The 24,505-nt window shown below is 40.4% G+C and overlaps 3 protein-coding genes across 12 annotated transcripts in view; 2 read left to right on the top strand and 1 right to left on the bottom strand.

Annotated features, from left to right (window-relative positions):
• Positions 1 to 2,956, top strand: part of trip10b (thyroid hormone receptor interactor 10b) — a 29,874-nt gene extending 26,918 nt beyond the window's left edge. For both annotated transcript variants that reach the window (XM_088302441.1, XM_088302442.1), the window contains one exon: positions 908 to 2,956. In XM_088302441.1, coding sequence (XP_088158567.1) covers positions 908 to 1,053 — 146 coding nt within the window. In that variant the 3' untranslated portion in view covers positions 1,054 to 2,956. The remainder of the gene's footprint in view (positions 1 to 907) is intronic.
• Positions 2,957 to 3,716: 760 nt separating this feature from the next.
• Positions 3,717 to 24,321, bottom strand: sh2d3a (SH2 domain containing 3A). Of its 4 annotated transcripts, XM_088301655.1 has the most exons (18): positions 24,207 to 24,321; positions 24,008 to 24,120; positions 23,552 to 23,669; positions 21,406 to 21,464; positions 21,157 to 21,314; positions 14,431 to 14,470; positions 14,124 to 14,240; positions 13,903 to 14,046; positions 12,870 to 13,159; positions 12,713 to 12,798; positions 10,532 to 10,651; positions 10,242 to 10,405; positions 9,258 to 9,431; positions 7,521 to 7,798; positions 6,689 to 6,860; positions 5,576 to 5,687; positions 4,726 to 4,911; positions 3,717 to 3,978 (listed from the first exon to the last, which is right to left on the bottom strand). In XM_088301655.1, exons 2-18 carry the CDS (start codon positions 24,095 to 24,097, stop codon positions 3,785 to 3,787), a joined length of 2,502 nt encoding a protein of 833 aa, XP_088157781.1. In that variant the 5' UTR covers positions 24,098 to 24,120; positions 24,207 to 24,321; the 3' UTR covers positions 3,717 to 3,784. The 4 variants fall into 4 exon arrangements, with proteins under 4 accessions (XP_088157781.1, XP_088157784.1, XP_088157783.1 ...); XM_088301656.1 differs by lacking the exon at positions 24,207 to 24,321 and having other exon boundaries at positions 3,862 to 4,000; positions 24,008 to 24,131; XM_088301658.1 differs by lacking the exons at positions 21,406 to 21,464; positions 24,207 to 24,321 and having other exon boundaries at positions 24,008 to 24,127.
• The window catches only part of vav1 (vav guanine nucleotide exchange factor 1), a 63,368-nt gene continuing 55,319 nt past the window's right edge, over positions 16,457 to 24,505 (top strand). For 2 of the 6 annotated variants that reach the window (XM_088301648.1, XM_088301647.1), the window contains exons 1-3: positions 16,458 to 17,079; positions 21,178 to 21,326; positions 21,415 to 24,465. The gene's annotated coding sequence lies outside the window, so the exon portion shown is untranslated. Of the gene's footprint in view, positions 17,080 to 21,147; positions 21,327 to 21,414; positions 24,466 to 24,505 lie in introns of those variants that run through there. The other 4 variants (XM_088301654.1, XM_088301649.1, XM_088301652.1 and 1 more) reach the window with 4 other exon arrangements.

Genomic DNA, 24,505 nt, shown 5'->3' with positions numbered 1-24,505 from the left:
ACTGACTAAAACCTTTTTGACTTTTCGTCGACTAAAACCTTTTTGACTTTTCGTCGACTAAAACTAGACTAAAACTGTCACGAATAGGAATGACTAAATCTGACAAAAACTAATAAGCATTTTCGTCCAAATGACTAAGACTAAATCTAAAATGCCTGCCAAAAACAACACTGGACCCTCGTGAGGAGAAGTGGTTCCAATAATGGATGGATGGATGGATATTTTGAGAAAAATGGAAAATAGTTGTATTTTAAAAATAAAATTAGTTTTTTTTGAGAATATTTGTTTTAGAAAAGCACAAGGAGACCACAGTAGTCTTATTTATTTTTCTTCAGAAAGAAAAAACACAATAAAAGACTTTTCAAGAATAGTTATATTTCATATGAATAAAAAGTTAGCTGAGAATAGTGTTTCTTTCTAAAAAGAAGGTAAGAGTGAAATTAAGTCATATCTAATAATAAGATGTAAGAAGACGAATAATGGAAAATATTTGTATCAGTCAATAACAGTCACATTTTCTTATGAATAAATGAATATCTTCCTAGATAAAATTTTAGTTTTATTATTAGAAGAATAGTTATATATTTTCATGATCAAGGGTCATTTTCAGGAATAAATTAATATCCCTTTGATATGTATGTGAATTTCAAGAATAATATATCAGCACTATAAAGTCATATTTTACCAGGAAAACACCATGACAACGTTATAGGAATGAAGGTGCCTTTCAAATAAACAAAACAAAACAAAAATATTGACTATAAAAATTACACATTAGAAATCTTAAAGGGGAAAAAAAGGGCAGGATCTGATGTACCACTTCACTGACTGCCCTAAGTGTGCAGCTGCCAGCATTGCAAATATTTGAAGACAATAAGAATGTGATTTTATTTTTTTCCCCACACAGGCAACAGTGAGGGTACCATCTCAGTGACGGACGGCGAGCTTCTGACCATCATGGAGGAGGACAAAGGTGATGGCTGGATGAGGGTCCTGCGGGCCAACGGGGAGGAGGGCTTCATCCCTTCCTCCTACGTCAAGCTGGTGTCCTAACTCCACAACGGCCAAACTCGTACTCTTGCAACTTCTTCATGTTGAAAACTTCTTTCTTTCACGTTGTATTTAGTCACCCCCCGCCCAAAAGAAGCCACTGTAGCTGTTTCCCTCTTTGCTGATTGGCTACTATTTTTATAATTTTGTAAAAAAAAAATGGACCCTCATTACACGTCCTTCCATTGAAGTTACCAAGGTGTTGAGGGCCGCACTGAAAACAACAAAAAAAAACCTATGCCAGCACACTATGAATTTTTGTTTAGGGGAAAATAAGTTCTTTCTCGTTTTCCTTAAGGAAAAAATTGTCTTAAAGACCTGGTGTGGAGTAAATTCAGAAAATACCAAATTAAATATTTTTGTGTCACAGATAATTACACATTTTGTATATTTGACAAAATCATAGTTTTCCAGAGGAGAGATTTGCCAAGTGACAAACACGAAAGTGTGACGCCGTACCAAGAGAACTGTAGCAGAGCTCAACTTAAAAGTAATCAAATGTAAGACGATTTGCACGGGCAGGACATTTTGGCAGAATACCGGACATGGGTTGCCATAAATGCTGTTAATGATGCACAGTGAGATTATTCTGATAGTACTGAGACCACACATCATAGTGGGTTGGTTTCTTACGTTGTCATTGGTAACGTATTTAAGGTATATATACACACTCGCTATTCAACTCTCCACATAACACCCGCCCGCTCGTTCTCCTCGGCTCCTTGTTTTACACACACGGTCCTCACGCCCTCGCGCCCTCCTTTCTCGCCTTTCATCCTCAGCGCATGCGCGCTCCGCATACATGCATTACAGCCGTCAGTCACGCACAAGCTGTCACAACACACGCAACACACCACGCGTTTTTCAAAAGGGATTGTAATCACACCTACCTTTTTGCGAACCTTTTGTCATAAGCAAAATGGTTGAGAAAACTGATTTCTGAAATGCTTCTGGCAAAGAACACTCTTCGACACTGGCTTAATATTTCCCCTTCTTTGCCATAAAATTGGTCCATTTACGTGACTTTTTTTTTTGTTTTGGCCACTCAAGCAGATGCGTTCCAGAATGCATCGCCACACAGTGCCGAGGCATTTTGCCGAATAACGCAACAACAATGGCAGTTGAGCAGCTCATCGGACAATCAATAATGCATTTAAATGGCGACTGGGGACTCGTCGTTCTGCAAATGACATCATTGTCGAAGAATCCCGGAGACTGCCAAACAATAGTATTTCCGTTGTTAGGGTGCTGTTATGGGTCTAACTATGAATCTAGGACGTTTGCGTTAAAAAAAATAAATAAATAACACGAATATTCTTAAAATTGATTTATTGCTTAAAATACGGTTTTCGAGTTTACTTCACACTTGGTCTTTAAATGGACACTTGATTGGACTTGTGTCAAAATTATGTAAGCACTAAAATTCACCCCCCCCCCCCAAAGCCTGAAGACTGTGTATTGTCATATTTTCTCATGATTACAGTAATTACAATTTTAAATTAATATTTTTCTGCATTTTTTTGAGAAAAAAAAGACTAAAAACAGTCACATTTTTAACATGAAAATTTGTATTACAAGAACCTTTTTTTCACATTTTTTCCAAAATAAAATTGTTCCTGTAGTCCGATCTTCCTTTCAGTTTCATGACAAAAAAAGCAGCGAAAACTAAGTGGATTTTTTTTAGTGCAACCCTTCGACAGCACTCCCACTTGACACTTTTGTTTTTCTTGTAAAAGCACAGTGACTTATTGTATTACTTTGATGGTTATTATGTGATGAGCCTGTTCAAAGTCACAGACTCAACGCCGCCTTTTTGGCTTGACTCACACTGGATACCGTTTCAATGGATGTATCGTAAGAAGTACATATTGGAAGCATCATAAACATTAAATATGAACTACCAAAGTACAAAGTGAGTTTTTGATCTTATTTTTGTGAGTTGGGCTCTTGTGTTAATTAAAAGAATGCAAGGCAATAATAAAAGAAAAATAAACATTTATTTGACAATATTTACACAAGTGAAAAAAAAACATTTGGTAGTGTGACAACAGCAGCTCAGAACAACACATGGCAAGAAACAGTATAAAAAAAAGGTAATTTTGGAGCGGACAACTGCCCAGATGGGCTGTGCCCAATTTGAGCCTGGTGGGAACATTTGTTGTATATATGATTTAAAATGTCATCTTTAAAACTGTAACAACTTGTGGTTTCCCTTCTAAATCCTTTGAGAGAGGTTTGTGCAACTGCCTGCATGGTCTGCATCTAATTAGATTGAGAGATCCACTCATGTGTACAATTTAACTATGAGAAGGGGTTTTCCACCATAATTCCAAAGCACATTTTCCTCCCAAAAGCAGATTGGGCTCAAGTTTGAGCAACTGCTTAGATAGGCTGTGGTACACTTAAGGACTGAAGGGTTTGAAGCATTTGTACATATAATTCAAGTATTACAAATGAATATTTGTTATCAAAATTAACATTTTCATCTATAATAATAATATATATATATATATATATATATATATATATATATATATATATATATATATATATATATATATATATATATATATATATATATATATATAATATATTATATATAATATATTATATATATATATATATATATATATATATATAATATATATATAAAAATAAAAAATGTAAACATGGACGAAGACTTCTCCGTCATGTCGGAAATCACATTTTGATCAGGAAAACTGTTTCCACTGCCTCAGCAGAGAGGCTGCGGCAGTTCGGGTCTGATCTCGACTGGTTCCAGTTTATCCGAGAGCACGCAGAGAATTTTGTCAAACTTTTCGTGACGTTCCTTGCTGTCCGCCTCGGCTCCCGACTGGCCCCAGAAGAGTCGCAGAGCGAACTCGGTCCGCAAGGCCTCTAGCATCTCAGGGATGGGTCTCCAGTCGCCTAGAGGGGTATCAGGTCAAATCTTTTTAACAAAAAAAAAACACGTTACAAGAATGATTTTTGTTCCAATTAAAAACGATATGATAATGAAGTGAATTTTAGGAAAACACTTTTTTTTTTGACAGTCATCACTGGATTTTTTTTTTTTTTAAAACATATAACAAGAACAAAATCCTTTTTTAATATTAAAAACATAAAAAACAAAAATAAAGTCATAATATTATTCAAGTCATAATAATATGGGAATACATTTTGTATTTAAATAAAATTTACAATATGAAATTAAAGTTAAATATTTTAGAGAACACTGTGAATACATTTTATTTAAAAAACAAAAAGCATTTTCGGGGAGGAAATAGCAATAAAACAAAACAAAATTAAGTGGTATTATTGTAGAATAATGATGTATATTTTATGTGAAGATTTTTTTCTCAATGAGTACTTTTTCTAACATTACATGATTAAAGACTTAATATTAGAACAATCAAGGTTTATTTATTTCCAAGAATGAATTATGTTTTAAATTTTGGGGATGCAAAGGTGTTCGAATATAAGGGTGAGGAAGTATTATTTTTTTTTCAATTGCATTTTTTTTCAGTTTGTAGAAACAGATAAAGCTATAAATAAAACTTTATTCCAAGAATAATTTCTCAAGGAAAAAGTTGGATCTTGAAAGGATAACATTCTAGTCGACTAGACGGGTATTGTTGTCATTAATGTCGCGTTTCATGTTGCGTGTGTGCATACTTGCGAGCAGGGCGCTGGCGTGCTGCTGGTGTTGATGCGCTTGTGCGGCGTGTCGTCGGGCTGCCTGCAGGAGGTCGTAGAGCATCTGGCAGCCACGCTGGCTGTCCTCCACGGGATCCACGCCCTCCAGCAGCAGCAGCACGGGAACCAGGTGCGGCACGGCTACCGGAACCCCCAAAACACACTCTCCACACACAAACACAACACACACTTAAAAACACATACCTTGGGCGATTTGCCGTAGGTCGTTGATTCATTTATTAATTGTAAGTAATTACAAAATAAATAAATAAATAAATATGAAGAGTAAGTCCTTCCTGTCAGACAGTAGTTTGCGCTATCGTACGGCCGTTTGTAAAATTTGTGTTCTTTTTGAACTGAAGTAATAATGGGGCGGCCCGGTGACCGACTGGCTAGCACGATGCCCTGACAGTACAGAGGTACAGGGTTAGATTCCAATTCCAGTCTTCCTGTGTTGAGTCTGCATGTTCTCCCCGTTCCTGCATGACTTTTCTCTGGGTAGTCCGGTTTCCTCCCACAATCCAAAAACATGTATGGTAGGCTGATTGGACGCTCTGAATTGGCCCTAGGTGTGAGTGTGAGCATGGACGATTGTTAGTCCGTGTGTGCCCTGCGATTAGCTGGCAACCAGTTCTGGGTGCACCCCGACTACTGCCCGTTGTCAGATGAGATAGGCTCCCGCAACCTTCGTGAGGACAAGCGGCTCAGATAATTGATGAATGGAAAAGTAGTAATGTATCAGTAAGAGAGACTCCTTGTTCTAGCATGGGTCTAGAAAACTGCTGGGGACCTTGTCTTTTTCTTTGGTTTTGGCAGTGGGACGCCTTACCGTCACTGTCGTTGAGTGATTTCATGAAGGGCTTGAGGGTCTTCTCAAACAGGATGGCGCTCTCCGTGTGGTTCCGCCGCAACGAGCGCCAAGTCATCTCCAGTCGCACCACCTGCGCACAAGCACAATGAAGCGTTGGAGCACATCAGTGGAGGCCCAGGGGGGTTGTCACATTTTCATGCCCATTTTGGAATCTTAATACCCTACTTTGAAACCCTAATCCCAGTTTAAAATCATATGTTTGAAACCCGAACTTGACGTTGAATCCTTTGAAACCCGACTTTGATACCCTGACCCGATTTTGAAGGGATCATCCAAGCCGGGATGGTCCATTGTTCAATAACTAGCTCAATTTATGCATTCTTTCTTCAGGAAAATGTTCTGAGATGAAATAGAAAACGCAAGCTATTTGTTTTGACAAAAATCATCGAATAAATAATTTGAAGCCCCCCCCCCCCCAAAAAAAAAGGGTTTTACCACGCCCCCACTCATCCCTCCATGTCTTGGTGGGAGTCACGGACCTATCACAATTTGTCCATTCGAAGTCATTGTAAATACGCTGCAATTAATGTAAAAAAGGGGATGGGTTGAACATCCATGTCTGACTGCCGGCCACATCCGGAGACTTAAAACGTTAGCATTGCAAAATGTCCAAAATATAATCAGTCGTGGTTTGCGTGCACTCTTGCGCTTGTCCGCCTTACCCTGCGTAAGTGGAGAAGCGAATGGACGGTATTTTTGAATTTGTGAAGGTGGCCACATGAACTCACGTTTGATGTCAATAAATCCAGAATATTCCACAGAATGCTTTCACTAAAAGTCTATATGTTGTGAATGACGATCAATCATAATTGATTAGCAAAATAGTTGTCGATTAATTTTATTGATTAGCTGTTGATTCATTGATTTATTGTGACACCATTAATTATGAAAATAAAAATTGTTGACATGATACTGCATTTGAAATCATTCCTTAGTCCCTCATCGTCAAATAAAAAAAATTTTCAAAACACAGCACATCATGCCAGCTATACTTGCCAAACATTTGACCAGCACCACAAAATGACCAACACCACAGCAGTGTTTCTGACATCGGCAACGATGTCGGCTCACCTGAGGCATGTCCAGCGCCTTCATAACAGCCGAGAAGGCATAGAGATCGTGGGTGTGGTCCTTGAGAGCCTGCGCCAGCAGGATGAACTTGTGCAGCACCGTGGCCCGCTGGCTCACCGTTCCTGTGCATCCCAGGATGTCCACGGCCACGCCCAATGCGATGAGATGATGCCTGCAGAAGGAGTAATGCGGGCGGTATTAAGTTGTGAGTCAAGTTTATGTCTCCTGTGTGTGTCAGTTATCATTAAGAGCTGGCAATGGCAGCGGTCACATTCCTTGCACGACACCCACGTGCAGAACCAACTCGCTCTTTTTGACGACAGTAAAGAAATGTGTTTTTTTCCAAACTATTCATCTATATTGTGAGATTGTAAGTTTGTTAATCATGCCCACTGATCTGCGAGATAAAATTAACCTTACAGCCTTTGCTTTCTGCAGTCATAAAGAACAAGATGGGAGAAGATTGAAACATTCAATAAAATCTCTCTTCAGCATAAATACAGCTATATTTGAAAATAAGTCAACTGTTCTGTCTGTAATTCTGAGCTTCAATGAGCTAAACCCAGAAGGACCTTAAATTATGTTACTTTATTCTCTCTCTTTTTCTTTTAAAGTAATTAAATTTATTTATTTATTGCGAATCGGAATTTTATTTTGCCAAGGCCTCCAAAAAAAAAATAAAAATCAATTTTGGTCGGGACCCTACTTGAATGAACATCAGCAACTCAACATTTCACTGTAATGACAAAAATTGTATCTCATCAAATATACAAATCGGGGTAAAAAATGATACACCATATCAATATCGATTCTTAACACAAGAGCTCAATACCTCTCAAGCAGGTCTTGCCGCAACTGTCGGCCGTGCGGCAGCGTGATGAGCTCCAGGCCCGAGTCCACCCCCATCATTCGCCTCTGCTCGGGCGTCACACCCACAATGCGTGCTACTTGGCAGTCCACACTGAGCATGTGCAGTGCGGTGGTGTTGGGGTCCGAGCGGTTGAAGAGCTCCTTCAGCACAAGAAGCACGCTGGGCTCCAGCGGACGGTTGTTGTCCGGCAATAGCAGCGACTTGAACCGGTCCAGCTGGAAGCATGAGCTATTTTCCATCTATGAGCGTGGTGGGGGAAAGAATGGCGTTATCAAAACAGAGCGCCTCAAAGGGATTGGTGGAGAAGAAGCGCAGACGGATACATTTGACCAATTCTCGGCCCAAAAAGTTTAAATATACTGCGAAACAGCAGTCATTTTCTTTCGTAACGCAGGGACGAAGCCAGCCGGCATTTTCCCATTTTCTGTGTGAAAGGTACCAAACACGGAACACGGAACAACAAGATGAATTCAACCCTGTATTTTTCCCTTTCCTTCTATTTGAAAGGTGCCAAGTCAGGCTGTGAAGATGCAGCCCAAACAGCAATTTTAATCTTTTGACTTGAAACATACAAACAGGGAACGCAACACAGCATTTTTCAAGGTTTCTACATGAAAGGTGCCAATAGGGAATTTAGGAAGTCTACCCTCTATATTTCTCAACCTTTCACCGTGAAAGGTACCAACGCAGAATGCAAGGACGAAGTCTCCAGCATTTTGCAGTTTTCTACATAAAAGGTACCAGCACGGAATGTGTCAAACGTATTCATACGGAATGCAGGGATAAAGCCAACACAGAAACTTTTCTGCGTGAAAAGTATCAAAACGGAACGGAAGGACAGAAATCTTCCTTCACCAATGGAGGGTGCCGCCAAAACGACATCAGTCGACTTTTCGGTTTGAAAAGTATTGACACGAAGCGGTGAAGCAAATGGAGGATTTTTCATCGTTTTGGGTTGAATGGTAATGACACAGGTTGTGGGGATGCAGTCAACATGGCAATGTTCCACATTTCTGCGAGAAAGGTACCAACATGGGATGTCAGGATAAAATCAACCCAGTATTTTTCCGCCTTAAAGCTTGAAAGGTGCCAACACGGAAAGGGGGGCATAGTCAACACAGAATTGTTCAACAGTTAGCCCAAAAGGTACCAAAGAAGAACAGGATGAAGTCTAACAGGTATATTTTCACTTGCATGAAAGTTGCCAACAAAGAATATGAAGATGCAGTCAACACAGTAGTGTCAAACTTTGTGTGAAAGGTACCGAGAAGCAATGTTGGGATGAAGCTTACAGTGCTTTGTTCCACCTTGCTCTACAAAAGTTACCATGACTGACAGAATAACGTTACGTTTAAGTTTACCTTTATTATTTTTCAACTTTCCAGCGAGAAAGGCATGTAAACATTAATGTGGATATGAGGAGAGCAATCATAATGTTGACACTTTCGCATGCTACCTGAATGAGGCGACCCCAAGCTTTTGACTGGTACGGAAGATATGTTTTATTTATTTATTTTTATTACCTTTGCCATCGGGGTTTTGCCTTTGCACCACTTGTTTGTGAGTGAGCAGAAATGCGTAATAAAAATTCGAAGTAGTTCTCGAGAACTTGCGCAGGGATGCAGGACGCGCGTCAAATTGGAAACTGCAAAATTTCAGTGCAACTCCAGTAGAAGGCAATTTGTGTAGTGTTGAAACCTGTGGAGGTTCAAAGTGTTCCTTGTCGGGCAGTCGCGGCAGACGGGACGCCGCCTCTCCGCCATTGTCGGCCTCCAGGAAGCCAAAGGAGGTCTCGGTGATCCGCGCACGGCTATGCCATTTTTCCTCCGCTCGAAGTCGATCAGCATGACCTTTGCGCCGGGACTGCGGCACCTGAACACACAAAAACAACATGTGAGGACCGGCAAGACACAAGAAGCCCCTTTCACACTCCCTGTAAAAGATGGGAATTTTTTTTTTTTTTTTTTTTTTTTTTTTTAAATCAACAGTACTGACATGGAATGCTGGGGAGAGTGCACCCAGTATTTCTCTCCTTTTTGCATGAAAGGAACCGACAGGGAAAGGGATGAAGTTTACCTCGTGTTTCTAGACTGAGTGTTTCAGGGGGACTGGAACGGATTACTGGTATTTCCATTTACTTCAAAGGTGAAAGATTATTTGAGATGTGAGTGATTTCTGTTACGAGCATGACGATGGGAAGAATTCAGTTCATAAGTAAAGGTATCACTGGATTTTTATCATCACGTCTAATCATCTGATGGCGGGATGCCATGCGGCTGTGTGAAAGGGCATTTTTCATGGTCTGCGCTGGGGCCCCATTTATTATCATAAACGGCAGATATCAGCCTTTTTCAAGTCGCCAAAAAGCAGTCTTTTTTTAAAACAGTGAAATAGTATGACTTTACAGACATTCAAATTTAACAGAAGAACTAAGCAAAAAAAATGGACCTGGGCAATATTTGCAGATTGTTCTCTCTGTTGTATGGTTAAATTCTAAATGACAAAGCTAGCTTGAAATTCATATGCATCTTTCGTTTAAAGCATTCTTTCTTTATTATATATATTTTTTTAATTAATCGGCTTATTAATTGGTTATTGTATTTTTATGCTGCCAAATATCTGAATTTTCCTAATGCACAGTATTATGGGTTGTGTCCTAGTTAATGCGGGAAAGTGTCAGACCTGAACAACCAGCTCGTCGTAGAAAGCGGACGGGTCCTCATCCTGGTCCGAAGGCACGGCAGCAGGTAAGGGGGCTTTCGGGAAGATGGCGGAGATCCTGAGGGGTTTGGGAGGCGCCCTGGAGTGCAGCTGTCCATCCGAGCCCCGCAGCGTCACACCGCCACCTAATTGGGAAATATGCTAAATAATTAAAGTTGTATTGTATTGTATAAGCCGGGCCCATCGTCAGATGCAAAGATTCTGCCTTCGCATGCTTATCATGTTTGATCGCTAGTGTGTGTGCACGTTACCGGGGTGACAGGTGCGCGTTTGGTGCGGCTTGGGGCTGAGAAGGGGCTCGCTCCCCGTGCGAAACACTGGCGAGATGGGAGGGGGGCTGATGTCTTCTGGTTTGGCACTCTGAGGAGCGCCTGCGTGGGGAAGAGTGGAAAAAAATGAGGCTCGGCTGAGGATGTGGACAAAAGTATTGGGACAGAGCTCTTCACTACCCTTTTTCCGCCTGTTTTCTGAGCCATGAACCCCATATCGTATTATATAAAACAGGCATCACCAAATGGCGGACCGCGGTCCGGATGGTTCGGACCGGACCCATGGCCAATCTATGAGGAATTTCTTTTCAGGGCGCATTCGCAAATGTTGGCGCTGCAATTCTAGTAAATACGGAAAAGGCGTCACTGATTTGAGCCAATCAAATCTTTTGTTTACAATCCACTGCCAATTGGGCAGCAGACCGGAAGAGAGTGCTGCTGACAGTATGCCTTGCTAAAAAGTTAGCAAGGTCGATGTGTGTTGTTTTAAATGAATGGACGGAGAAATTTTGTTTCGTTCTGGCTGCAGCCGATTCAAAACCAGTGTGCATCATATGCTCCGAAACCGTCGCAACATTGCGAAGCGCCACTACGAAACAAAGCACCGCCCTTTTGTGCAAAGTTATCCGCTGAAGTTTGAGGTGAGCGCACGTAAAAACATCGAAACATCGAGTGCAGTATAACAGATTTTTACATTTTCGTTTACATCCCAGCGGCATGCAAACGAATATTCAGTAAAAGTATCAGGGATTTTGGGGAAACATAAAAAAAACGTTCAAGTCATCGGGAAGTTGTGAAGGAGTGCTTAAATGCGGTTGCACAAACATTATTTAAAGGAAAACACAAAGCCCAATAATCTACCAAATCCCAATCCGTTCCAACCCAGATTTAAGTCACTGGCAGGGAAGTCACAAACTCATTTTTCTCATTAAGAGAAGTTAAAAAAATATTCAAAAGAAAAGGTGGTGTCAAAGCTCATTTCGAATTAGTTTTTCATGAGGACAGCCATTTTTATTCATTGTGTACTGAACATGTTGACCTGGTTTACTTGGATAATTAGGCTTTCCGTTTTTTTTTAGGCTGATAACTCTTTGATTTAAAAAAAAAAAGGTAAAAGATGTTAACTCAATGCTTAGCACTTGATATATTTCTGCAGGAGATATGTTACTGTTTTTTTCTGGAAGTGGCACCCTTAAGTTCCTGGAGCCACATTTTCTTGAATGTAAAATAAACGCCTTATATTTGTTTGACTGGCAAAGGTGTTTAATGGGAACATTGCTAAATATTTAGTATATAAGTGCGCTCTGTTGAAAATGACTAAATATTGAAACTATATAAAAATGTGAACATAGGCTAGACATTTCGGGAAGTTGGACTTTGGTTCGGACCTTTTAATTGGAAGAAATTTTCGTCGTGGACCTCTGACTTTTAATTGAATACCTCTGATATAAAATCTCCACAGGGATGGGGCACCCTGCTATTCATTTAAAAACATACATTATGTAGCATTTACAGTGGAGACCAACTGTTCACTGCCACAACGCGTGTATTCATCATTTACGATTTTCAAAGCGTTGGTATGAAAGAGGGTTGACCATGAAATTCAGGTTAAAGTTCATGTTCTGAATGTTTTTTGGGTTTTTTTTGTTTGTTTTTTTTTGTTTGTTTGTTTTTTTCACAAAAAGCTCATTATCTCTGCTTTTTGTCAGAAACCTGTGCTTTTGTTATACTCTTGCCGAGTTCAGAATTACGGAAAAAGCTAGAAACAAACTTTTTGTCAGGTGAAAAAAAACATCACTTCCTTTAGGTAGGTTCAGTGTTTATATTGCCACAGAACAGAATATTTTGTGGATCTTGAAATCATCAAAATGCTCTAAAGCTAATGAGTGAGTTAATTATGTCAGTACGACAAAATAATTTATAAATAACAAACTTGATAAATGTAGCTAGATCAGTGAGTTTACCTCACATTTAAGGATTGCCTTTAATATGTTTAAATTGTTAATTTCTTAGTTTTTAAAAAATATATTATGAAGGAATACAATATTTAGCAACATTTTACATACCTGACCCAATCAGATAGATTAGTAATGTAGGTTTAATTGGATTGTGGGTGTCCCATGCCCATACAATAGTGTACACGTGTGGTCATGTGAAGAGTACCGGGCCTCAGGTTGCTGTCTGACTGAGCCGACTGGAGCGATGGCCTGTGCCCAAGGTTCTCCAGATTGCCGGGGTGACTCCCGCTCCTGCCACACAGGAAGAGAGGTTTAACAGAAAGTGGGGTTGCAAAGTGAACGCCGCCACGCTTCCTGCCAACCTGAGCAAAGGGTTGACGTGCAGGGCGTCTCCCAAGGTGCTGCTGAAGCTGAGCCGCTTGCTGCGTTCGGGTTGTGACTTCCCCTCAGCAGATCTTCCTGCAGCGCTCTTACAGTCGGTCCACTGTCGCTCGGCGATGACGCGTAAAGGAAGCGTTCTGGTCAGCGGGTGGAAAATGATGGCGCCCGACGCCTGGGAGATGGGCCGACGCCCACCCACGTAGAAACGGATGAGAGCGGGAACATTGTCAAACCGGTCCTCCTCAAACTGGAACAGCTCCCTGGAGTAGCCCTGTCTCACAAACACACACACGTATATGAATATAAACACACATATTTTCCGCCACATTTTAGACATTCTCTATGACGGCCATGCATCAAATATGTCACCTTGAAGTTACTGGTTTACATGTCGGAAAATTCGTAAAAATGTTGATCGCAGTTTTTCAAAGTAAAAGAAGGTGTCAGCAAATGTCTTATTTTAATTAAATGCAAATGTATCAGTCTGATTTTGCATAGGACGACAGAAAAAGGAGAATATTGACTGTTGAGACCAATCTATACATGGTCAACAGCATTTTTATGTAACCAGCTCACATTCTTGGAACTGTGTGAACAATCAAAACTATGGAAATATATTTCCTTACAGGAAATATCATTCAGTAAATATGTTTTTGTACAGCTACACAACGGGGTAAAGTGACCATAACATTCTGGTGCATGTTCACTCCTGTTCATTCGATCATATATTCTCCCCATTTGGTGTCAATGACCTCAAATCAAGCTAATGTTTTATGTTTACCGCTTGTGAACAATATTAAGTTAAACAAGGTCTCTAAAGGATTAATCAATTATCCAATGAGTTGTCAATCAGCTAGTTGGCGATTAATCATTTAATTGCAGCACCTCTTGTTCAAACGTTTTCCACAAGTCAACAAATCTAAATGAGCGTCAAATCACCTTAAGTGACCAATCGAGTTCAGCATTAAGGGGCGTGCATGTAAAGAATGAAGAGTACAGAACATGGCGATGCACCTTTTTGGGTCTCAGCACCACTCGTATGATCTTAAAGTGCATGGGCTCGTTCCTCCAGTAGCAGCTAAGGACGTAGTCACCCGGTGACGAGCTGGAATCTCGGACCAGGAAGTCTCCATCCCGCTTGAAGAATGCCTCAGCAGCCTGGAGGAAATGCCGTTGATCACACAGATTTTTCCATTTGTATCATATTTACATGAATTGCCTGTAAATTGTTGCACCTCTCTGGTGAGGGGGCCGTGGTACCAGGCGTGGCTCCTGGGGTCCTCAGTGCTGAGCTTCAGCTCTTCCTCCAGCTCCTTCTTCAGGGATTCCATCTCCTTGCGACCTCCAAAAACCTGCGCAGCACATTTCCGTGCGTCACTTGCACAGCATTTCGTCAAACGCGTCAAAAATACACAGCAGGTCCCCATGTATCAACTACACAGCGCATAACCATGTTAGAATGAAACAGTATGTCACAATGTGGCAGCTACGCATGCATGTCACCATGCATTAAAAACCCATCATACATGAATTTATGTTTACCTTCAGCTGGCTCAAGTATGCGGCAACACTCCTCCTTTTGCTGGAAAACACAGAATTGGCATTCTTATTCTCACATTTTCAAAGTTCACAAAAGTGTATCATTTTCATAAATTAGCAATTGTTGTGTAATCATGCCAACTACCTAACTAGCTAAGATTGCGATCAAGCCACAACGACGTCATACTTTTTAAGCTGCCATCGTGATTTTGTGTACAATTCAGAGTGGTGCATGTGTCAATATCTGTACGATACTCCCATATTTTTCCTATAAATATGTGCCAGACAATGCGGCGCATCAGCCGTGACCAAAACACCTGTTTTCCAGACACAAAAGACTATGCATGGCCTCCCTTTTTCCCATCCTTCCTTCCTTCCATCGCCACCTCGTGCATCAAGGGAACGCTCTGGGCCGAGCTCACTGCCACCACAACCTTGGATTTGCCGTGTTTTGTGGTATCCGCTCACATAACAGTAACATGTTACCCCGCCAAAAAAAGAAAAATGTATAAAACCATCACTAAAATGGAGGCCTTGGTGACATTTTAAAGCCTGCATTTTACTTTTGACAAGACAACAATGCCATTTTTGTTCCACTGTACAGTTAAGTTTCCCGTTCTGGTTTGGAGCAGATCCTAACAGGAAACGCTGTTGGGACTCAGTAGCTCATTAATAGAACACATGGACTGACAGAAAATAATGCTACTATAAATAGAACTATTTCAGGAGCAAGTAAACAATATGTTATTTGCAGGAAACCATCTCATTTTTAAGCGGAAAACTTTGGTAATGGGAAAAAATAAACCAAAAACGTACTTTATTCCGTCACAGAACTGAGTCTGTCTGCTCAATATGATATGAACAATATGGGCAATTAAATACCAATTATGTACTCAAATTTAGTCTTCTTTCATGAACGACTACAGAAATCTGAGAATATTTACTGTTGAGAGGCTGAAATTCAGAGCACTTGGTTGATTGTAAATTAAACAATTAATCAATTAATTGAAAAAATTGATGCATGGTTCAAATATAAAATTGTGAATTCATTAATGTTATGATATTAAATTATGTGACATCACTGTTGATTCTTGAAAATAATTCAATGATATTAAATAAAACAGAAGTTGCCTGATGACATCACTTCTGTGCAACAAACATTAAAACTTAGCCGACTGTTCGACCTTCTCTTCTTTGGGCAAACGGTTGTGCCGTTAAAATCGAAATAAATGCATTTAAAATCCACCCCAAAGGTTTGTGTATTAAATCAATTGCCAAAGACAGAAACGAAAGACATCTGCTCTATAATTACAGTTAGTATTAGAAACATAAAATTGCACATATGTGTAATGAGAAAAATAACACGCCAGTTGTGATATTTGGAATATGTTGAAATTGGAAGTTTAAATCAGCTGTATTATTTGGGAGTAGACAAAGGGGGAAAATGAGGAGAATAATTGTAAAAAATAAAGAATCCGCTATCAGCATTCAAACAAATTCTCAAAATAGTTAATTTGATCATCGGTTTGTTATCGACTAATTGATCACTTGTTGCAGCTCTACTAGCAGCCTTAACCTATAACACTACTTGCAAAATTATTGTTATTAAAAGTTAAAAAAGTCAATAGTAAACAAAAAAAGTTAACAAATCGGAGTGGTTTTGCTGTATTTTAGTTGTATTGTGTGGTCACGACGAGGGGGGCCCAACACTTGCTGCGCCCTCAGCCTCTAGCAACCTTACCATCGCCACTTTTATCGTTAAATGTTCCATAGAACGTCAAAAGTAACAGAAAACAACTCAATGACATTCGCAATTGTTACATCCGGTCTGAGGGGCGTTGGTCTTGCACACCTGAAACACCTGAGCACGCGCGTGCTCATTAAAGAAACTAAAACATGGTTGGCCCATTATATACGTCACGAAGGTTTGTTGCATTTGTGAGACAAATTGTCCACCAGTTGCCGTGAAAACGTGCTACAGGAGAGTGCAAGATGGGGCGCGGTACTTCCTGGTTCTTAACTAAATAATTAAATAAATACAGATCTTTTTAATTAGTTATTTTTTACAAAAGCGTAACATGTTGCATCGCACGTGACGTCTGCGCCTTAATTATTATTAATATTACGGCAGGAAAGAGGCTCTCTCGCGCAAACTTGTTTAACATCTCGCGTGAACTCGCAAGGTTTGCTTCAAAACTACTCAAGTAGGAAGTAATGGCAGCACTTTCCTTACCTGCCAGTGGTGTTACAGCTCGCTCGTCCCACACATAGTGACGCTCTGCAGTCCGAAAGGAACTTCGACAGAGAAACACGCCGACGAACCTTCGACCCTAAAAACTCACTGCTCGCCGCCCTCCCCACCTCCCAGTTTATCTCCCGCCCGCCTTCTTCCCTTCCCCGCCGGCGTGTTCCCACAAGCCTTCCCGGGCACTCCCTTTCCCCCGCCCCGGGCCGCCGTGCCCAAACCCCGCTATCTGGACACATTCCTCGGATACCGATACAAGTCTGGCCGCCTCTTCACCTGTCATCAAGTAGGCCGCCGTCTGGTTGTCTAAGCCCGCATTTTAAACTTTATCAGGACTGACTTTTGCGCGACGAAACTGTTTATAATCCTCTGGATCAGGGGTCACCAACGTGGTAGTGGCGCACCAGGTATACCACATGAGTTCAGTACGTGACAACAAAATTACTATCTTGTTTTTTCCTGCAAGACCAATGTTAAAAAAGAGCTGGAATAAAGGAACACAACTGTATTCAAATATTGTCAATCTCTTCTCAAGTCAACTGTATTTATATAACACTAAAGGAGGACACGACCCAAGATGACCGATTTTTCACTAACAAGTTTAATGTATTTTTGATCAAGGAACTGAAATTATCTTATTTTCTTTTTATCAATTTATTTTGGAGAATTTAAGAATTAAGTGATGACTTCAAAAACAATTTCTTTTATGAGAACTATGGCCACGCCCCCTCCGCTCTCGCAATGTTTCAGCGAGTCATTCAATGGACCGATTTATAAAGACACTCCTTTGGAATTCAATGTACTTTGATTGCTTATAACGTCCAAAAACGATGATCAATTGACACAAATATTCATGTGGGCATCTCTATGACCACTTAAACAGCCTCTCCGTGGCTGATTTATATGAGAATGAGGAACTGTGGAATTGAGCACAGCTCCATATTTAATGCTGCTAGGATACGGCACACTTCTTGTTTACTGATCACAGTGAGGGTTCTCAGCATAAAAGCACAAGTGGGGATAGTTACTGAGACTGAAGTGGGAATGAGTAGTGTCGCCTCCGTTATGGGCTGTTGTCACTTGTCGAACCTGCCTTCTCACTTTGAGCTTTTAGCACAAGTTCCAAGTCAACAGCATGGTTGTGTTGTAGGTGGTGAAAAACAAAAGGTTGGACGTGTTGTTCTGGATGCTTACGTACTTTGTAGTTCGTGTTCTTTTGCTCAAATATTGTCTTTAAGGAAACCAAAACATTTCCAAACGACAGATTTCTTTTTGGGACAAACGCAACAGGAACAACTTCAACTCACGTTACGTCGTCTTCAGCCGTGTCAGCCGCTTTTTGATTTGAATCGCAACTGACGACTGTGTCGTCAGATTACTTTCTTGTTCAGATGGGTAGCGTCACGTGACTACACGCGCTGTTAAAGGGGCATAAACTTAGCCGCAGACAGAAAATAAATGATGACTGTTATTGTAATAAATTTCGGTAACGATAAATTTTCGGTTTATCGCCCAGCCCCACTACAACGTGTCGCTTAATTGTATGGAAGGTAACAGCTCCAGGCTACGCATACACCAACCAATGATATGTTCCAATGCAGTCATGAATTGGCTGCAAGTGGTGGTGGATGCAAACGTGCATGAGTTGCAGTAGCCAGGCATCCCTGGCACCAAGTCGCCGGTAATAAGCTAATTTTGTTGTGCTAACGTCATCTGTTTAGTGACGAAAAGCTAATTGCTGCCCGGAGCAGTGCTGCTAATTTTAACACTGCCAAAGAATGTGTTGCTGTTACCTGTGGGGGGTGGGAGGTGTAAACATCGATGCCTGGCTGCCTCCTCTCACTTAACAAAAGGTTAGCGTAGCTAAATACCGAAATAAAACCAGTCGGGTTTATGTGCGCATTCTTGCTCTTGTCCGCTTCAAGCTGTCTAAGTGGAGAACGGTATTTATTTCTGATTTTGTGGAGGTGATCACTTGAACTCACGTTTGATGTCAAGAAATCCAAACTATGGCACAGAACACTTTTATACTGTCACTGGTTGAAGTGTACAAGAGTAGTAATGTGGATTTGCATTTTGGCGGCGATCGGTCGCCGTTTTAGACAACAGAACTGACAATTTGAGCAATATTACCTCAGCTGCGTCCCTGTTGTGACGTAGATGCTGAAACCGGAAAATGAATGACAAGACAAGCTCCAAAAAGTGGGCGTGCCAAGTTGACGTAAATCTCGTCACAAAGAAAAAACCTTAAATCACCACAGTCTTTTAGGGAGGAGCATTTAAGTATTGATGTCATTTTTACATGCAAACCTATAATATAATTGCCATTGTTAACGTCAGTGAAGCGTCCCTCTATGACAGTGCAAAACAATACGCGCCCCCATCTCACCACCCACCCTACGCCGCAACTATAAATAATAGCATTTTCGTTGCAAAACAAACCTACACCATTGAGTTAATACTCGTACAATGGGCAATGAGAACGCCACTGCCAACTACTGGAGTGCAATTAAACTTTTTTTGTAGTACAGCAGAAAAAAAAAGCATTTTCTCCAGGGTCATATGCGCCCCCTTCAGCATCGCACCGCGCCGCCGCACTATTTGGGAAGCACTGCTTTTAAGACAACCACCGTTGTATACCAAGTGCTGTACACGGAGCAAAGATAAGTGTAATAACAAATGAATAATGATATAATAAATGAATAATAAAGACAATAAAAAGCACACCCAAGTCTCATGCTAAGTCAAAAACTAAATAATAAAAAATTGTTTTAAGACGTTTTATACATGGGCAGCAAGGACGCTTGCATGACATTTAGCGGGAGCTCATTCAAAAGGAGGAACCAGCAACGGAAATGGCTTGATGCCCTTTGAGCCTTCGCTTAATCCCCTGTACCTCTTATAGCATCTGGTCCACAGATGTGAGGCACTGGACAAGTGCATAGACGTAAAGGAGTTGAGGAGTTACGGTAGTTATATGTAAAGAATTGAGGAAGTTCTGACATTTTAAAGGGCCCATAAAGCCGACAAAAATGTCAGCTTTTTTATAATTCAAAACAATGGAGTGAAATGGAATAAGATTCCTCCACCTGGCACTATTTCACGAAGTTATGAACAATCGTTTTGAACTTGTATACCCCCGAACTCTTTCGTCATACCATGACTATATACCCGCTCGCTCACAAGTCGCTGATTCTCAAAAAGCAGAATGTTATTTATTATATGAAAATCATTTTAATTTTGTTTGCTTAATTTTAACATGGAATTCTCAGACATTTTTCGCTTTAACTCAAACATAAAAATAAATATGTTGGCTTGAATATACATACAAAGTATATTGTATATTTGAAAATGTAGAAATTTTGAAACTATAAAATCAAGATAAATATTAAGCATGCCTTTGTTTTATCTATAACCTTTATAAAATTTACCACAAAAAATGAGCTCATTTAAATAAGTCTCCTTAAAACTGGCATGGAAACCTTTAATTATCAGGACCAAAAACACTTCTGCAAGGAAACGTGTTGTAGCACGCACATGTTGAAATAAAATGAGAATATTTACTTCTCATTTTGGAAAAAAAAAACTGTTCAACTCTATTCGTAAAATTCCCATCATGCATCATTGCTGGAAAAAAAATTGTGAAGAAAAAAAGACATCTGTGAATAAGTGAAGTGCAAGTAAGTGAGGTGCGCATGTATTTTCATAAAATTATAAATTGTTATATTTTCTTTCAAAGAACAAAACTTTTTGTCTTAAAAAAGAAAAATATTCCTGTAGAATTCCAACTTTCGAATTGTGGAATAGACTTTAATGTTCTGACACTTGTCTAAAAAAAAATCAATGAATGGTTTAGGTCCTCAATACATTTAAGAAATGTTAATAGACTATAAAAAACAGTAGGTCTGCATGCTTGGATGGAGCCCTGAGTACAAAGCAGCATTTAGCTGTTATGCTGCTTATCTGGTAGTTGTTTTACTTCTACTACACCGCCCGGTGCCTCAGAAGGGCTCTCAACATCGTCAAAGACAATACCCACCCAAACTCACACCTGTTCGACCTGATGCCCTCTGGCAGGCGCTACAGGTGCATCAAATCAAGGACCAATAGACTGAGAAACAGTTTCTTCCCAAGAGCCATCTCCATTCTAAACTCACACACACACACACGACCACCCGTACCTCGCAGAACAGCAACGTGATGTGTTTTTATATACCCTATTCAGTATTATTTTCCATTGCACTAACTATTCTCTTATTTATCTCATTTATATATTTTATTATTGTTGTATTGCACTGGAGAGGGGAGCTCTCTAATCTCGTTGCACACTTGAGTACAATGACAATAAAGGGATTTCTGATTTTTCTCCATTTATCTATCCATCTGATTGTGGGATTTCCCATTTGCAACACTCTCCCACATTACTTGGGCTTTTCCTCTTTTTTGGCAGGACGTCTTTTGGAAAGCATCTGCTGTGTGTTTACCTGCGCTTGCTCTCCCGACAGCCGTCCAGGGTGCCAGAAGTGTGGTCCTTGTCCAGGGGCCGTAGCTGCGAGCAGGACGCAGAGAGGCGGTGCTTTTTGTCAACACGGTGGAGCCGGGACAGGACACTCTGGCGGAATAGATCCTTGCTGGGCTTCTCCTGCAGGGAGCGGTAATCATATTTATTTATTTATTTATTATTGCTTGACTTCAATAACTGTCATTGCACTGGTATGTGTTTGTGCTCTCACCAAATCCAGGGACGAGCCCAGAGAGTACTTCCTGTTAACCCTGCGCTCCATTTGCACACCTGAGAGGATTCGGGGAATTTGAATGACGGAAAGTGCCAACATTTTCTGCCTAACATTTTAAGTCCAAAACTGACAAGTGCAGAAAAGGCCAGGATTCATCCATCCAACCTTTTTCTACTGTTTAAAAATATAATTATTCTAAGAGTAAGACTTTTTATTCAGAAAAAATATTTTTTTTTTCTCATAATGCTACCACTTTTTTCCACCCAAAAATATTATGGTCTTGGTCTTTGACTTGTGTAGCATTATTGGTGGTCTTTTACTAAAGTTATTAGACTGTGCTGGAAAAAAACAAAAGGCCACAATAACCTTCAAGTTGTTAAAATATGTCACAGCAACATTGCCTAGCCAAAAATCACTCAGGAATTTGAGTTATACCGCAATGTGGCATTTGTTTGCACTCTGATTTTTCTGGCCAGATTTGCAGTGTATGAAGTGCTGCCTCCGTGAGTGAACATTATTTTATTTTTTACTGGCACTTCCCCCAACAACACTCTGGGTTGTGGGTAGGGCTGAGCAATATGACTGACTTTTTTTTTTAATATACTATTTAAAAATGACCTGGAGAAAAAAAAGGCTGAATTTCTGTTATTTTATTTTCAACATATAATTCTTAAAGGTTAACGCAAATATGAAAAATACATGTCAAATAAACTGGTCAACATAAAGATGAAATAAAACGTAAATATATTGTGCATAGTAGGGCTGGGCGATATTGCTGAAAAATGTTTCACAATATAAGGTAATCATGTCATATCAGTCAATATTGAAAGTTATTTATTTTTTAACATATCTAAGACAGTAAAAAAAATAGCTGTTTTTTGTGTGCATTGTAATGTGGTGCAGCTTCACCTCCACAGTGCATTGCAAATTCGGATTTGCATTTTGTTGATATATTTGCTTTCATTCAATGTTCATACAGTGTAAGTGTAGTGAACAAATACCCTATTCCGAATGCATGAATTACAGTAAACCCAGGGGTGCAACTACCTACTTTCTGGGGGGATGCAGACACATAAAAGGCTTAAAAAAATAATAATAAAGATTTCATTTTTTATATCTAGCATATAAATACATTTTTGAGGGGGGAGGTCACACTTTTATTAAAAACTTTTATTGAATGTTTCATTGAATCATACGTGGCTCTTACTATACGCTAACACATCACAACCTACCTACTGTCTTTTAACCACTTCGAAAAGTTGGTTTTCATGCCGACATTATCTTGTCCTTCTTCTACCTCTTTCTATATCGGTTTTGTGCCCCTGAGCACTTTGTATTTTGCTTCTCCATCTTTAGCATCATCAGACGTTTGAATTGTAAACACTCGCCGCTCGCGTACTCCGTGTCTGTGTGTGCGCGCGGCGCGTAGGAGGGGGGGCGCGGGCGACAGACACGGAGCAGATTGGCGCCTATCAGTGACGTGCCTCTATTAGTATTAATGATTAGATCAAACCATACCTGTGAACAAACAGCTGTTTAATACATCTAATGGCCACTCAAAATGTATTTTTTCCCCATCGCGCGTGGCGCCCCTACGCGCCGCATATGCCGCATACATACCTTTGCGTCACTGAGTACACCAAGCGTTATTTGAGCCAAGTACTCAAGTTTGTCTCTATTTCAAACCCTCACACGTCCAAGACAAATTAATGCTTTAGTCTAAAGGATCCAGCGCGACACGCCACTTTTTCCTACAACTTGGGCTGTTACGATACAGTTTCTGTTGCTATGACAACTGTGGGTCGAATGGCTGACTGGCTTCTACTGACGGAATAAATGCAACCGCTGTAATTCAAATCAATATGTATCGCGATTTGCCCGTGATGATATTAACTGAAAATGCCTTCGATAAAACGTTTGATAGAAAAAAAAATCTGACAGCAAACCTGACCGCACCATTGTGCATATTGTAGGCAGTGCACAGCCACCTCCAAACATGAAAAGAGACAGTTGAACCAATGAAGAAACCGCGAAAACAATATAGAAGAAGCTTACAAACCAACGAAGAATAATTAGCTAAATCAACGACGCATATGTGCGGCATATTTGTGCAGTGAGACTATGGTGTAATTGACTGCTTTACCCGTGTGAGGCTCTCGCTTCTGGCAGTGTCTCTGAAGTTGGGACAGGATAGTTTCTCTGTGCAAGGCATCCTCGATCCCCGCCTCCTTCAGCTCGTGCTCGTTGACATTCAGTAGACCCTAAGTCACATGAATAGCACTTGAGTCTCAGGAGTGTGACTTTTTCACACCCCAAAAGTTCTAAAAAAAGAAAACAAGAAAAATAAATATCCTGATAAAAAATCTTTCAAAAACCCAACTGTTTGCACCCACAATATATATTTTATGTTGTAATATTCTCACATTTTCCATGAAAGACTTTTTATCTTGCAAAGAATCCAATAGTCAATATGTTCATCAGAGATTTCCACTTTTTACTCTCTAAAAATAGCACCATTTCTCATATTTGGGCACCAATTTTAGCATGGTTCACTCTACACAAAATAAATTTCTGCCCATATGGCCAAGTTTTGAAATACCTCCAGTCCGTAATATTTGCTCTCCAGGGTCTTGGTGTACTGGGGCAAGCCAATCTGCCGCAGCCACCAAGCGATGGAGCGATTATTCATGTCGCTCCCGCACAGAAAAAGACCTTTAAGAAAAGAACGTGTCAGCATTACCACTCCGGACTCCAATGCACGTCGACTCGCGTCGTTTGCTCCGGAATGTGGCACCTACCTGTCAGCACCACGCATGAAGGAATTCTGGAAGTGATTCCGTGCAATGCTTCACTTTCTCCCGCTCTTCTCGTGTAGAAGTTGTCATCAACTGTCTGTCTCTCAACTTCTCCCCTCGCAGGGGAAGCCAATGGCACGGCATCGTGGTAACACCGCTGGCCAATGCAAGCGCAGGGATGCGAAGCAGGTCCAGGCAGATCCCAGCATGTCAAAGACGAGAAGGGTGTGCGTCTAAAAATGAAGCCGTCAACGTGTCATAGGTGAGACGCGAGTGAGTGTGTGTACAAAAAAGTCATTATA

The sequence above is a fragment of the Idiotropiscis lumnitzeri genome, chromosome 8 (assembly GCF_059441095.1).
Source record: "Idiotropiscis lumnitzeri isolate Australia: NSW breed Sydney's pygmy pipehorse chromosome 8, RoL_Ilum_1.0, whole genome shotgun sequence".
Lineage (NCBI taxonomy): Eukaryota > Metazoa > Chordata > Actinopteri > Syngnathiformes > Syngnathidae > Idiotropiscis > Idiotropiscis lumnitzeri.
Note: the sequence above shows the minus strand (reverse complement) of the source record. Positions and strands in the feature narration are given on the sequence as shown.

What these genes read in the sequence shown, in the direction of transcription:
- sh2d3a (XM_088301655.1), bottom strand. Translation starts at nt 24,097, where the DNA reads ATGAATAATCGCTCCATCGCTTGGTGGCTGCGGCAGATTGGCTTGCCC. An exon ending in TGGGCTCGTCCCTGGATTTG is followed by an intron (nt 21,315 to 21,405) that starts GTGAGAGCACAA and finishes CGCTCCCTGCAG; the next exon opens with GAGAAGCCCAGCAAGGATCT. An exon ending in AGGCGCTGGACATGCCTCAG is followed by an intron (nt 5,688 to 6,688) that starts GTGAGCCGACAT and finishes GCTTGTGCGCAG; the next exon opens with GTGGTGCGACTGGAGATGAC.